The following is a 16,172-nucleotide window of genomic DNA, read 5'->3' as shown; positions in this document are numbered from 1 at the left end:
CTGATATTCACTCTACATGAATTAATTGTTGTGAGCATATCACAAATTGCAGGCAAGCATTGGAGATGCTCTGAATAACATTGCAACAATGGATCACTAAAAAGGAGGTTTGATTACGCTTCCAATCGGCAGTCACGGCGTCTTCTCCTTGAGACGTGGAAAATGGACAAAAATAACGCATTCCACACAATCCATGCTACAACAAAGCATAGAACTCCACATCATGACCTCAATCTGCAGGTTTGCCCGCCTTCATTCAGGTAATTAATAGTGACTGCTCCGCAACCTGAGATGCGACAGGCGGGCTTGTTTTGAGTCTAGCATCAGGACTGGCAGGTACCTGCATGGGGCTACGCTCGGCCACGAGTCCTGACCTGTGCTACGATCCTGTGAGCTTTCCTGGCCGGGCTGTGGTTGGGGATGGGATGTCGCTTCCGGCCAGACCCTGGGTCTGCATGTTGACATCGTTGATGATCATCTGAGCTATCTTCAGAGCCATCTCTTCCTTGCTCTACCATAAAATTAGTGTGAGATGAAAATGTTCATTCATCAGAGATGCAATCATTTATGATAGAGTTTAACATTGTGCATATCACACTGCGACATTAATCAGTACCGCTGCGATGAGGAAATGTTCTTCTAGAGAGCCCCATAAACAAACATATTAAGAGTGTGCAAAAGAATGGTGCAATGCAAGATAAAAATGTTATTCAGATATAATGATTTATGATACAGTTTATTGTTGCATACTTGCATTTAAAAATCTGGTGTATCATACTGTGACATTAATAAACACCCGCTGCCTTGAGAAGATATTTTTCAAAGACAACGAGATCCATCTACGTACATGTTTGATAGGAGTGTGCAAAAAGATGGTGCAATACAGCGGGACATTGCAATATGGTGGGACATCCATGTCCCATGAATCGTTTGATAATTGGCAAAGTTATGAGATCTCATACATTTTGCAAACCCAGTGCAGCTCTTCTGGGAAGAGAAGCATACAGCCATAGTATCTGGGCCCCGTTTCATATAGAGATGTTAGGATGGCAACTCTCGCTGGAATGGCAACTTCCAATAGCAACAGCCAATCAGGAAGCTGGATTCTCATTGTTACCATGACAATTGCCATTCTAGCAAGAGTTGCTATCATATCAACTTTTTATGAAACGGGGTCCTGGTCTATATGTGGGACCCCATGATGATGTTATTTTACAGTGTAAACTACAACTGCTGAACAAATAAATTGGTGTATGAAAGTACTTGCATGATGCATTCCTTCAGACAAAAGGAAATCATTCATATCTACAACAAAGCTACACAGGAGAGTATTTGAGAGAGATAGAGGATAGAGAAAAGAATAGAAATATGGAGAGAGAAAGAATGATAGAAAGATAGAAGTATGGTAAGAGAAAGAATGAAAGAAAGACTGTCTGACAGATTGGCAGTTACATAATCATATGAATAGATTGATAGATAGAAAGGTAGTTGAGAGATAGACAACTTGGTACACAGAGATGCATATAATTCATGAAGAGAGAGTAAGATATTGGAGAGGGCTCTTTATCTTTACAACTTGTAATGCACCTCTAATAGCACCATTATGATTACACACCTTGTCTTCATCTTTGGTAACCAGCTTCTTGAGAGAAAACTTTGTGGATGAGTTCCTCTTCTGCAGGGACTCGGGGTCGGGCTCGTACTCTGGCACGAACTGACCCAAGTGGTTGACCTTTCCAAACATCATGTTCCTGTTTGCATGAGGTGGGGAGTTCCAAGAGGGTATGGGGTGGGGAAGGAGACCAATCAAAGATTTTTTGGTAAGGGCAAATGTTTGCAAAACCTTACGATGGTAATACCTCTTTTTCATATGAAGCAAATATTCTGTAAAATGTCTTGATTTGGCGATCTCATATCACATCTACAATGCACACATGGGGAAAAGGGACAAAATTTAAAAGAATGATATAAAAACATAACCACTGATCCCTACAGATGATACTCTACTCGTATAAAACAAACCAAAAGAACCTTCTCATCACCATGGATTACTTGATAACACAAGGCAATCGCCAAATTGTGTCTCGCCCATTCGCGTACGAGGAATTAATATTTTTTATAACTCCCAGAATTTAATTGACCTGCTTATGACCTTTGACCTTGTGTTGACCTTCAACACCCTAAGGGACATTTACCATCCAAGTTTGGTCACAAACGGACAAAGGGATCATAAGTAATGAGCCATAATCGAAACGCGCCATAAAAACTTAACATTGGGCCCTAAAAATTTGTTGACCCCTTTCTGTGACCTTTGACCTTCTGATGACCTTTAACTCCCCAAAGGACATCTACCGTCCAAGTTTGGACACAAACGGACATAGGGATCAAAAGTTATGAGCCACAATCAAAACGCGCCCTAAAAACATAACATTGGGCCCTAAAAGTTTGTTGACCCCTGTCTGTGACCTTTGACCTTGTAACGACCTTCACCTCCCCAAGGGACATCTTCCATCCAAGTTTGGTCACAAACGGACAAAGGGATCAAAAGTTATGAGCCATAAATGAAATGCGCCCTAAAAACTGAACATTGGGCCCTAAAAGTTCGTTGACCCCTGTCTGTAACCTTTGACCTTGTGGTTACCTTCAACTTCCCAAGAGACATCTACCATCACCCAAGTTTGATTGCCATTGTAGTAACATGTGCTGAGTAACGTGTGATAAGAGAGTCTTGCAAGTAAACTTTAACGTATGACCTCAAATGACCTTTGACCTTATCCTGTGACCTCCAACGGCACCATAACATGAAGGTACCCCCAGTGCATCTATGACCCAAGTTAAGCCCGCCGCACACTACACGATTTTGCCCCGATTCACCGGTCTTAAGACCTTAAGACTAGAAGTGTGACGTCACAGTCTTGCCATTTTCTAGTCGTACGACTGGGTCTTAGCGCCAGTCGTAGAGATTTGACATGTTGAATCTCTACGACCAGTCGTGAGCTTTCAGCCATTCACAATGCAGTAAAATGCAAGCGCACGCAATGCGCACTGCGCGCGCTTTACAGTCGGGTCGTATAGTGTGCGGTGTCCGGTCGTACAACTGGTCTTAAGACCCAGCTTGGCTTAAGACTTTAAGACCAGTCTGATCGTGTAGTGTGCGGTGGCCTTTAGGTTGTAATCCAAGCAACTTATGTGAAGTTATTTGTCAAAAGAGAGTCTTGCAGGTAAACTTTAACATAGAAAAGAGAGTCTTGCACATACTCTTTGATATATGACCTCAAATGACCTTTGACATCATCACATGACCTCTGACAACACCATAACATGAAGATACCCCTAGTGCTTCTATCACCCAAGTGTGGCTGCCATTGCTGTAACAGTTGCCAAGTTATGCATCCTAAGAGAGTCTTGCAGGTAAACTTTAACATTTGTGACGGACGACGGACGGACGACGGACGGACGACGGACGGACGACGGACGTCGGACGGACGCCATTTGGATCCCTTAGTCTCGCCTTCACCTCCGGTGGGCGAGACAATAAACTACCTATCGGTATATCGGTATTCAATATAATTACAAAATTTTAAGGATAAGCACGTTCACACACACCACAATGCTATTAGAATGAGTGATGCGTGTTTAAATTGCACTTTTCCCTCTTGCTGATAGCGCTTCAAATCATCACTTGAAATTGATTACCACAGAGAAAAAAATCCACATCAAAACAAAAGAATTAGCTGTAGACATGAGATAAGCTTGACTACTATCCTTTTTGGAAAGCGTGCTGACACATTAATAAAGAGACATTGCTAAGAGGGTCTGGGTTTTTTAGTAATAATTGAAAGCCTATTGTACACGAAAACATGATGAAATAATCACTTACTGAGGTTTACTCCTCTGCCACAGGGAGTCAGGATCAAACTTGACGGGATCGATGTTCACGTCACCCTCAAACAGTTTGACGACGTTGCCCTCCGCAAGCAGTGTGTTGCGCGGTACTGTTCTTGTTGCTGGATCTGATGAGGTGGATGACTGGTCGTCATCAATTGCCGTGGCAATGGAACCGGTTCCTCCAGCCGCCTGTGCCTGCTCACTCTTTATAGTATTGATGAGCTCAGAGAGGAATTTGTAGTAGAGGTCGCTTTGAAGAAATCCTTGGAAATACATCTGGACAGAAAATTTTAAAAGAGTCATTGACAAGATGAGGGCTTACTTCACACTTCTCTCTCATCCATTTTCTATGCTACATGTACTTGCCGATTTACAAAATAGTGGCTTACTTTGCAGTTGAGTTGGGACAAAATATGAATTTAGTTGAGGCAGCTTATTGCTGTCAATCTTCAGATTTGAGACAGAAACATGACAACTCATATATCACTCCACATTCAAACAACTTTCCCTTCGTCAGCAGGTAATGCTGCTGCATATTACATCAAACTTGATTTCTCTTCAGTTAAGAACCAAACACACAAAAGAGACAGATCATATTTTCTTCTCCATTTAATTTGCCCTCCTTCCTTTTTTTTTTTTGTTCTTAAATGCTGCATTCCAGACATAGTTTGGGTTTTATAGATTTCTTCCCTATACACGCCACAGTCCAAACCATATACTTCAGCATGCCATGACGTGAAATACCACAAAAACAAATGTAAACATTCTACTACGTGTAAAAATCGTCTTTGTGACTATGAAATATCAAAATCAATATATCAAAACAGCATTTGAAACATTTTTTGACATGCAGTCCTGATCAATCATGATGAATGCTTGATGTTTAGAAAAACTGTAACTAAGCTCAGGCCCCTTTTGGCTCCACTTTACTCTACAGGCTCACCACTATTGAATAAACAGTTTTCAGCAGCCCTTTTCTTTTTGCTACGAAACTGATATAGACAGATTACTAAGTCACAAGGTAATATTCTAGGGGTTGTCATTTCCTCATTCTGAAAACCATCCCATTTTTTGCAGCTCCACAGAGGTTATGTCTGTACTCACAGTTTCTAGTGTGGTGTACGCCTGCCTCATGGGAGCAGCGAAACATGTGGGAAGGGGACCCCCCTCTCTGCATATATTGCTCTCAACCTCAAACCTGATGTTGTCATCAAAGCCGATGGGGTTGGTGGCTTGGAGGGAGAAGTACCTGGTTCAACAGAGTGAGAAGAAAAAGATTATGTTGAAATTTCCACACACACAAGGTTTCAGGTCTTCTCACATGAATATGATTATTCAAGGGCAATACATTGAGAACATGAACATGTAAGGATTTTGTAAAGCAATACATTAACTGGAACTATGCTGAAACTATATTACTTTGATGACAAATCATGTTATACACTACTCTACAGCTCCATGGAGATACGCAATCCTTACTTCTAACCTGTACAGTTGATTTCAAACAATATTACACTTAAATAGCATGCCAAATATTCTAAAAACAATCATGAACCATTCTCAGAAATGAAAATACACATCCTTCTGAAGACACTATGCCATTTACCAAAGTCATTTCAGAAGATCAAATAGCAAATATTCATGAACGTTCTGCAGAATGTATCTTCTCACAAAAGATACTTTTAACAAAAAATGTCAACAGTGTCACATGAAAACACAAAGATTGGTGCCTGCACCTAATAAACCCTATGCTAAAACGACACAACTGTCTATTTCTGTGTGTGTGTGTGTGTGGGGGGGGGGGGGGGGGGGTATGTGTTTGTGTGTGTGCTGCAAAGGTCCTTGCAATGGTGACAGAGTGGCCTTACTTGTCGTAGAGCACCATGGCATCACTCTGAGCCTCCACCGGGTCGTACTGTCCCTGCTGAGATAGGAGGTGCTGCTGGAAGTTTTCTCCCGCCAGCCAGAACTGGAGGAGATGGACGGCATTCTCTTGCTCTAGGTACTGGAAATGGTAAATAATCACCATTGGCAACAATGCTTAATGATAATAATGTCAATTCAAATAAACACTCAGACCTCCACAAAGTAGCACATTTCCACCCATAGGATCCAGACAGTGATCTGGATCACTGCCAAAATTTGATTATCGGTTCCTTGTGTCATATAATGTCAACATTACCTGAGAATTTCATCAAAATTTGTTCATAACTTTTTGGGTCATTTTGCACACAAACAAACCAACGGCATCAAAAACATTAACTCCTTGATGAATGCAAAACAAGCAATGATAATGATGGTGATGACAATGGTAATACTGGCAATGATTATAATAGTTATAATAGTGGATGATAATGAATGAAAACAATATAATGATGAAGAAAGTAATGATAATAACCCTGATAACAATAATAATCATCATCATACAATAACAAAGCTAACTTGAATAAAGGCAAATGTGACGCCCCTCAAAGAACAAAACCAGTTCAGCCCTGAAATTATGTTTGCCTGGTTCTTCCATTTTTTTTATTCATTTATTTATTTTTTTTTTGGGGGGGGGGGGGGCAAATTTTGATTTGAACCTGTTTATAAGTTAAAATTAGAAGGACACGAAAGAATAATGACTTCAATAATGAATTTACTATTTTCTATACCTCCATGAAGTAGAATGTGGCCGAGTCATTGTAGAGGATGTCTGCTAGATAGACTCTCCCACTGGTCAGTACATCAATCTGGTATTTACAATGAAATTCACTCCTCAGGAATGACTGGAAATATCTGTCAAAGAAAATAAATGTGATGGACAATGAAATGAATCTTTTCACGGATCAGCACCCATATAATAATCTGTTGTATTAAGGTTTTTCATTGTGAGAATTTCTTCTTTTTAAAAGAAATAAATAAAATAAAATTGGATTGACACATAAAAATACAAAAAAAAACCCTTAATTTTGCGAGAATAACATCCATTACAAGGAAAGAGATATTGTCGCACAAAGTTGAAAACATGATAATCAAATGAGACTCCGTCAGTTTGTTTGGGGTTTTTTTGTTTTGTTTTGTTTTTTTGCTTTATCTGTCTTCTTTAATATTCACTGAATAACACCAACCAAATGTATACTTGTGCTCTTCTCATAGTCACATCATATAAGTAACAAGTGTTCAATGTAGGAACAACTGACTGAAGTTTTACTCTTCATGGCATCATACACAAGGGCCCAATAAGGCACTTCCTGGAGCCAGTAAGAGTAAGACTATGAAATATTTGCACACTCCAATGTTTGACAAAGAAATTCCCAGCCAAACTTACTGCTTGTCCATCAGCATGAATGCATACTTCTGTGCATCTTTGAAGCTGTCAGGATCAAATTGTCCATCTTTGGGACAGATTTTGCCTGATTAGGAACACAAAAGCAAAACAAGGAAGTCAATCAATCACAGTGTCAAAATATAACCTATTGAATAATTCCCTAAAAGACCATTCCATAGATAGTTCTTGTCACACGGTGGGTTGAAATTATATGCTTACAGATGAAACTCTACTCCGTAAGGAATGAAATACATGTATCATAGACATTTTTAGTTATGTGGCCAACTCATAAATCAGTGCCACAATGAAAATCTATTATTCCAAATTTGATTCTGTGGATGATTAAAGCACATACACATGTAGTTTTACTCTTTTGTAATGGAATCAGTGTCAAAATTAGTAAAATATGTGAAGGTTTCAAAATACAAGCAATAATCAATATACACATATAATTCAAACCCTGAAATCTTACATGGCACTACACACTATATGCATCTATTTGTTATTAAATCAGATTGACACACAGGTGAAATACTCTTTGCCTACACACATTTGTAGTAAAGAAAAAAAAAAGACGTTGGATACAGAAGGTTAAAGGGGGAGGTCCCCTTTTGAATGCTTCATCCTCCCTTACTACAAATCTTCTATAATTCCATCTGAAAGTCATGGATTCAAGTGTCTAAAGTCAAATTTGGGCACAAATTTCTGATTGGTTCAGCAGTGAGGAGATGTATTTAGAATTATCTTTAATCTACTTGAAATCTACAGAGGCCAGCAGAATTGGGAATCTCAAACAGTCCAACAAGAGGGCACTATACTGCTGACCCAGCTAGCTACTCACCTATGATATCTAACCGGATCTGTTCTGGGACTCCCACAGGAGCTATGGCATCCTTGCAGATGTATCTCGTGAAGATGTTGATGGCATCTCTTTCTACAGCTGTGCATCAGGCAGGAAAAGAAAAGAAAAAATCAGAGACAGGAAACATCATCAATGAAAATGGCATTCAGCAGATGCATGGCAGTCTATTAAAGACAAAACTGTCATTATTTTGGGAATCAAAAACTAAACATGCAAATATTAGGGCTTTGACAAGGATTTGCATTTAATTGGCATGTACATGGAAATGGAGAATGCCACAAAGTGGGCACAAACTGCATCCTACTGAAACCAGGAACCTTGCAAAATATTTCCCTGAGGGATTTCAGTCTCATACTTCCTGCATTCTGTAATTTCATACCTGTATTGTTCTTGAAATACCTAAGAATTTTGCACAAGAGATACACACTGCCTTACTGCAGTTGGATAAAATCACTACTTTTGTCTATTTCCAATTGTTCTACAACAGAGGACATCAAAAGCACAGCATAGAGGACCATTATGAGTAAAGCTAAAATTGTGTTCGAGACATTGAAGTAGATATATGATTAGGGGCCTGGGACAAGGGTGTAGTGTTTGGTAGTGGAGGCTGCCAGCTTACTGTGTTAACCATACCAATCAAGTCAAGGGGTGACTATGGTGCAGATATAATCATTATTTTTGTCCTCATCAAATCGGCAACTCTGAGGTTTACTGCATGCAGTATCCTTTAACAGCAAAAGACTAGATTGAGCTGGTTAACTTTATCAAATCTGAAATACCAAACTCATCCAAATTGAGAAAGAAATCTGATGTGGTACATCAATCATCAAACACGTGTTGTCAATTAAAGGACCAATAATGAATGAAGATACTTAGAGGCTTCTAAAAATTGTGCAACTGAAGAGAGAATGGTATATACAACGCACAAATGTATGTCCGAAATATGGTTCAAGTCAAACAAAATATTTTATTCTACCCTATGAGACATTAACAATAAATATAAAAAAGTATAACAAGATTCAGCAGGAAAGAGGGGTTTCTTGGACTTGACATGTCAAATGAAATGAAGCAAGATCACATTAACATCTAGAGGAACTGGCAATACAATTTTTATCCAGATGCCTCTTGATTTTACATAATCGAAGGGGAAATCAAGGTCCTGTGAATGGGAACTCTCTGTTCATTTCACTTTCATTCATGTTTGTTCGAACAAAAAATACTATGCAGATACCAGTTTTTGCACATAGAATTCACTTCTCATTCTATTGCTATAAAGTACATCAGCATACTAAATAACAATTTTATTCTCTCTGTACATTTGGAGTACCGGTAGTAGAAAGGAAGAAAAAAGTGCAACAGGCTGGCTGACCTACAGGCAATATTACTGAATTTCTTGCCAATAAAATCATTGTTGTGATGACTGCTTTCACCTAAAGCATGTATCTGGAGAAGCATGAATGTTGGGTAACGTAAGTTACAGCACGACACATCTAACATGAAATTTAAATAACATACCCTGGTGCTGAATGCCATATAATATGTACGTACATGATTATTCATGTGTGTATGATAATAGCAGATTAAGTGTTATAACCACAAGAATGAAGAGGTTTAGAATTTACCGGTCCTTGGATCCACTTCCTTCCACGAGTTATTCCGCCGGTGGCCAGGTTCAAACCCTCCCTCCGTTTTCCCACCGAACATCTTCCCGACTCCGACAGCCGAGTCTGACATGGCTCTCGTGTGAGTCTTTGACTTGGTTGGGGAGCCGGCGGGAGAAGCATTCTGAGTCACTTCCTTGCTCGGGGATATCGTCGGCTCCACCACCTTACCGTCACTGTTCATTCGACTCAATGCACTGTCCTCCTTTGTCCCTTCACCTGGCAAGCTAATTGCATTATTATTCCTAGACTCTTCAATGATCCGCTCTGTAGCGTCCATTTTTGAACTAGGCACACTCACTCCATTCCGACTGGAAGTGGACGAGTTTGTGTTGCAGTTTTGATCGTCAGTTTCTGATCGATCTTCGGGGATTGTCGTTGTCAGATGGCTTCCCATAGTGCCGGTGCCGGCACTCATCGAGTCCGTTCTCATTTTCGACCACGAAGCATTGCTGAAGCTCTCGGCGGCAAGCCAGAATTGCACAAGCTGCTTTCTGTCGCACGAGGCCATGTACTGGATGAAGTAGGGGAGTGCGCCATTGTCATGCAGGACTTCATTGAGGCTCTTGCACAGTCTCGACCGATTGATGGGCTGGTCCGTCTGCTCTATCTTTCCAATGCCTGAAGTGACATTACAGAAAAGAAATTCATCTGTTGCTGTTCCTATCATTGTTGTGGTGGTTTTGTTGTTGTTCTTTTTTTTAATGTTGCTTTTACATGTTCATGAAACATTGAATATCAAATTCATGCTTATTCCTTCCTGAGCTTCTTGAACCCTGTTTTGTCTCATTTGATTCTTTATACCTTGTAAATGCACAACTAACATTTATATACTATGACAATTATGGCAGATATAAAATGCTTGATTTCACAAAAACATGTAATACACAAAAAAGAAAAACCCAATAGGGAAGATTTTTAGACTTAGGTAAATAGCCTATTTGATAAATCTGTGCACAATCTGGTTGTTTTTTGCTGTTAAACTTACCTTTACCCAAGTCCCCCATAGCATCATCCTCATCACTGATCATCCGCTTCACCGCAATGCCACTTCCTCTCTTGCTGGCGGCCAAGGCTGCGGTCCCATCATCGATGATATCCGCCTTCGACGGGTCTGGAGGGGATCGGGGCGGTCCTTGGCCCGGAATGCCTGGAGCCCCTCCCCCTGGTATACTACCATGTTGACCGTGGCCGGTCGTAGTTATTGCTGTCATCGCTGCAGCCCCTGCATGGTGGAAGTTGCCATGTTGGGGCTGTGCATTTGGGCGGCCGCTTTGCGGGGCCTGTTGATGAGTCGGTTTGCCCCCTTTCTGTTGCAGGCCTTTGACAGCTGGGTTCTCCGGCTTGGAGCTCTGTCGCACCACACGCTGCTGGGGCTGTTTTTCTGTCAAAACAACAACAAATACACATCACACCAGATGGCTGCAACAATCTACATATTTCACATGATCTTTGTGGGAACAGGAGGAGCAAGCATGGATTTGTTAGACTTGGGGTAATATATTGCACCACAAAGACATCCTTCAAATTCAGTGGAGGTACAATTTGCAGTACTGTACATTTGACAATACAGGAGAATTTTCCTGCAGGTGTCAGGCAAGAGGAAATATCCAACTTCTACATCATTCCTCATCTTTTACACAGAATGTTCATAAGAAAAACAAGGAAATGAGATAGATCTATCAAATTATAATTTTCACATCAATTATAGTGAAGACATGTTAACCCAAAGCTTTTAAAGGATCTCCAACTCCATTCACTTCCTGAACCTCACAGACTCATCATAGACTATCAATCCAATGCTTCACAAGATTAAGCACAGCAACATTGGCCTCAAGCTGGAGCATGGAAGAAATTTTAATAATAGCCCAACACAAGCACCTTGAACCTTGAATCTGGAATGGACAATCCCTGCAGCAGCTCATAGAAAGCTAAACTGGGATGGATTGTGCAATGGCGACACTGGCTGATGGTGCTTTTAAGTGCTTCCACTATTTACAATAATGGCAAAAGTAAAAATTAATCTGTCAAGCACCAAGAGGCATGTCAACCCAAAGTTTGCATCTTGATAATTACTCTGGTTTATAGTACATGTACATGGTAATTAAACTGCACTTGTCAACTCTTTCTTTCACACTCCACATACAACCCGTAGAACAGCAAGATATTGGATTTGGAACACACTGCCAAGGAATATCGATCAGATTCAAAACTCTGACACATTCAAAGATGTGCTTCAGTGTCACCTCTGTTGTGATCAGCTACACATCAGTAAATAATTACAGTAATACCCCATTTGCGGCAAGCTTTGTGCAGGGTGCCTGTTTGCGGCAAGGGCCATTTAATTCATTGATGAAAAGGCCCAGTCGGGTGTCACTTCCCATAACATTTGCGAGTAACTCCTGCTTGTTGTGTTCTAAAGTGGGACTATAAGCACACATGATGTTCATTAGCTGTTTTATTGATGAATGAAAGTGCTCCTGCCAGAAACAGGCACCCTGCCGCATATTGGGTATTTTACTCTAGGGTTCTACATCAATCACAGTGGCAGTGCTAAGCCTGAGAGTTTGTGATATTCTATCACAGCTTTTTTCAGCTTGTCCAGCTCAAGAAAAGTTATAATCACATATTATTGTAAAAAACCCGCACCTAGGTTCAACCTCCCATGCCAAAATTTGACAGCACACAAAAGCATAGGTTTCTACATGGAGCCGGTGGTCGAATATTGGACAGCGCTTAGTAGGTTCTAGACCTGTATAACACTAACGTCTGAAGTAGTAGAACCTCTAACATTACTAGTTGAATTCTGAGCAGCTTGCTCACTTTTCACTGTTTAGAGCAGACTGCAAATATTGATTGTTGTGCGAGTATGGAGTTTTTAAGCACTTTACTGTCTTTAGCTTTGAGGTGGAAGTTGCCTGATTGTTGGACTCTATCGTATTGGAGCTTTAAGTGGATAAGCTATTAGTATTATAATTAAATTTAGTTAGCTTTTGCCTTTCTTTGACTGCAGCAAGACCTGCTTATTGGTATTACGTTAAACTTGTCAACTTTTTAACTACAATGAATAACGCAAGCAAACATTACTGCCTGTTATCAAAGTTCGCCACAAAATCTTTCATCCATTTCATCGTGTATTCAATAGCACTCAGCCCTGACAGAATCAAACACAATCGAAATTCATCACATCTAGCTGGCTCATCTCAACAGCTCACGATTAAACACCGGCGGCTACCCACCACCACAGTGTAAACAATTACAATGTCAATGTATGAACTTCCCAGATCCTAAGAAGATGTGCATGCAAGCTATTCAGCGCACTACACTAGCCACGGCATCGCCACACACAAGCACAGAGCGAACAAAATGGTGTATTTTGGTGAAATATCACAGGTATGACCACAATCACGCGAATTCAAATCATACTTACCTGATTTCCTCTTAAACAGAGGCATAGTGTTGCATCAAATCATTATCAAGGGCATGTAAACCGGCAAAAATTGAAGACGATCCCGGAACATCTAAGCTGTCACTTTTGCGACGACTACGTTCATCGTGTATTTCGATGGAAGAGCGCCAGCTATTAACAATGGACACACAGTGATGACCGGTGTGGTTAAAGAATACGCAGGTGTTACGCAAAAGGGGGCGGGGCGGACTGAGAGTCGCGCCCCTTACTGTAAATTAGGAGGAAAAACCTATTGTTTTGTATTTCTTCTAACTATTCAGGGTAACTACAGAGAATCAGGAACTGCTACTTTTTTTGGTACGAAAAGGACTCATAAGGAAGTAAAGAGGTGTATAGGATGGCATAAGAATTGTTTGTTTGTTTTCGATGCTACATTTTCCTTTATAAAATTTTCAAGGTGGGGAAACTGTAACTATAATAATTACATTATTATAATATGATATCATTTTCTTCACTTCACAATTTGAAAGAGAGTGCGATTCCAGTGTGTATAGGAGAACAAAGGGGAATGCCAGTACATGTTTTCGTTTATCCACATATTACAGGTTTACGAAATTCATAACTCTCATTTTAAAACCAAAATCATGTATGACAATGTATGCTGTTTGGCAGTCACGCGGAAACGTTGTTTTGTTGACAGTAACAACAACAACAACAACAATAATAATAACAACAACAACAACAACAACAACAAAGGAAACTCCGAATAGGACTGACTGCTAGTATTAAACTCGAGCAAAGGGGGATGAAAGTAAAATAATACTCAGTCTAGCATGTTCTCCTTTGTGAATTGTGATTATGGCAACAATTTCGGGTTTTTTAAAAGTAACTGAGACACGGCAGATGTTTTTACGACTCGTCACGTGATCGCAACGGACACATTAAGGAGCAATAAAAGTATGGAATTAAAAATAATTGTAGGAACGAATGTATTCAATATTCGTCAGTCAGACGCATTTGGTACAATGATGATAATTGTTATTGTCACCATCAAAACAATAATATAATAGAGAAGAAATCCGCCTTAAGCACTGTGTTGTCACAACTCCTGTAATCTAGTGCTGTCGATAAACTTCTGTAGAAATTTATCGCTTAAATTGAAATTCCACTGCATTTGGAAGTTTTCTGAAAGGAAGGAATAAAGTTTTCTTAGCGTAACAGTGAAAATCTTATCAAAACCGGATGAAAAATAAGGAAAACATGACATTTTTCACAGGAAAACAGATTTTGAACGGTCAATATGAATATGCAAAATATAAAGTAATGATGGATAATAATATGAAATCCCCTCGCAACTTGCCTTATTATGGCAAGAAAACAGACCTTGAATGGTCAATTATGAATATGCGCATGTAACGTAATGATGGGTAGGGGCCTGTGTAACTCCCCCACAAATAGCCGAATTTTCATTCAAACGCAATTACGCACCAGTCTCAAATATTGATAGCTGATCATTATTTTTAAGTTATTCAACTAGGGATAACATCATGTTTTACACTTTGAAAACAGAAATATCAACAATTTTCGTTATTTTTCTTTTTGCACACGATCAATGGAAAATTGTGTGGTGATGACATCATCACGTCACTCCTTTTCATATTCATATCAACAGCACAAGAACTGTTCTGCAGAAATATGCGAAACTCCACAATTTTATGATAGCTTCCCTTATTTCTATTCGATGTTGATCGAATTTTTACCGTTATACTTGTAAGATTTTACCCTTTCTTATCAGACTAACTTATAACTAGACTTGAATTCTTCTTCAAGGATCAATATACAACTTTGCTATCGACAAGACTAACATCAATGTAGGCCTAGATAATGCATTTCCATCCCATACGCTTTTCATGCATTCGTGACGTAGATGCTATATTATTCAATCTTATGCAATTGTATATAAAAGACTACGTCAGAACAATATTAATCAATATGAATAGACACAATAATTATGAACAGCAATTTGTACAATCATTTTTCATTTCTACGTGTACTTTGGAGCATAATTAAGAAGTTATAGATGATTTTTATTAGTAACATTATCATTTTGAGATCTTCCTTTCACACACGTTATGTATTTTCACTCAACTGTAATTGTGCTGTTCCAGATCAGATTTGGACTATTCTGTTCTGTTAGTATTTCAAACAGACGGTGTGAATTTGCGTGATTAGAAGCGTAAATAAAAAAGAAAGAAAATAAGGTCTTGTGTTCAAGATGTTGGGACACATGCTTTCTTAGCGTTTTTGTGTGTATCCCATTATCTCTGTAGATTACCCATCGGTTTTTATCCCAAGAATAATGCTCTAAATTGAAGAAAACTATATGTCCTTGTCATATAAAATCGTTTGGTTTTGTTTTCATAGCTTAAAAACAGTGCATTAGAAATGGTACAGTGTTAGATTCAGTATCACTTATTGACAGATTAACTCATGTTTAATAATCATAATTTATATTTAAGTTTATCATGAATTTCACCCGGAAGCAATTTACAACTACATTGCTAGATAGAATGAATAAAAAGTTATAAGGTAATTGTAAAAACAACAAGGAAATAGGCGTACCTGCTGCTACCTACAGACAAAGATTTCCGGGATTGTGGATTGAAAAACAACAACAAACAATTGGATTGATTAGCACATTTAAACATCAGAGCTAAAACTTGCTGAGAAAATGTCATGATTATCTCGTATATACCCTTCTTAAAATCACTTTTGTGTCACGCTTATATTGAATTTTTATGTGATAACAGTCACATTCTATTGAAACATTATTGGAGAGTATCATTAATCAAAACATAATGCAGGGATTTCTCAATAAAAGGAAACGACAGCTCACAAAAACAATAACAGCAGCAACAACACGACTGTTAGTACCTTACATACCCCGTAAAGCATGCTATATTCATTATAATAGTGATAGACTTTTTACCGGTCTGGGTCATCAAGTGGTAATATAGAATAGATGTTCAAATATCTTGAACT

General features: G+C 39.2%; 1 protein-coding gene across 1 annotated transcript; it reads right to left on the bottom strand.

Annotated features, from left to right (window-relative positions):
• Positions 1-379: 379 nt before the first annotated feature.
• Positions 380-13,264, bottom strand: LOC139709052 (A-kinase anchor protein 10, mitochondrial-like). Its single transcript, XM_071621018.1, has 11 exons — positions 13,152-13,264; positions 10,710-11,105; positions 9,683-10,342; positions 8,040-8,138; positions 7,199-7,283; positions 6,543-6,666; positions 5,757-5,893; positions 4,993-5,137; positions 3,881-4,164; positions 1,616-1,751; positions 380-511 (listed from the first exon to the last, which is right to left on the bottom strand). The coding sequence occupies exons 1-11, from the start codon at positions 13,174-13,176 to the stop codon at positions 380-382; spliced, it is 2,223 nt and encodes a 740-aa protein (XP_071477119.1). The 5' UTR covers positions 13,177-13,264.
• Positions 13,265-16,172: the final 2,908 nt, after the last annotated feature.

This window comes from Diadema antillarum, unplaced genomic scaffold, assembly GCF_040938485.1.
Source record: "Diadema antillarum isolate AM-2024a unplaced genomic scaffold, OU_Dant_1.0 seq00001401_RagTag, whole genome shotgun sequence".
Lineage (NCBI taxonomy): Eukaryota > Metazoa > Echinodermata > Echinoidea > Diadematoida > Diadematidae > Diadema > Diadema antillarum.
The sequence above is the reverse complement of the archived record's forward strand: the minus strand, read 5'-3'. Positions and strand labels throughout refer to the sequence as shown.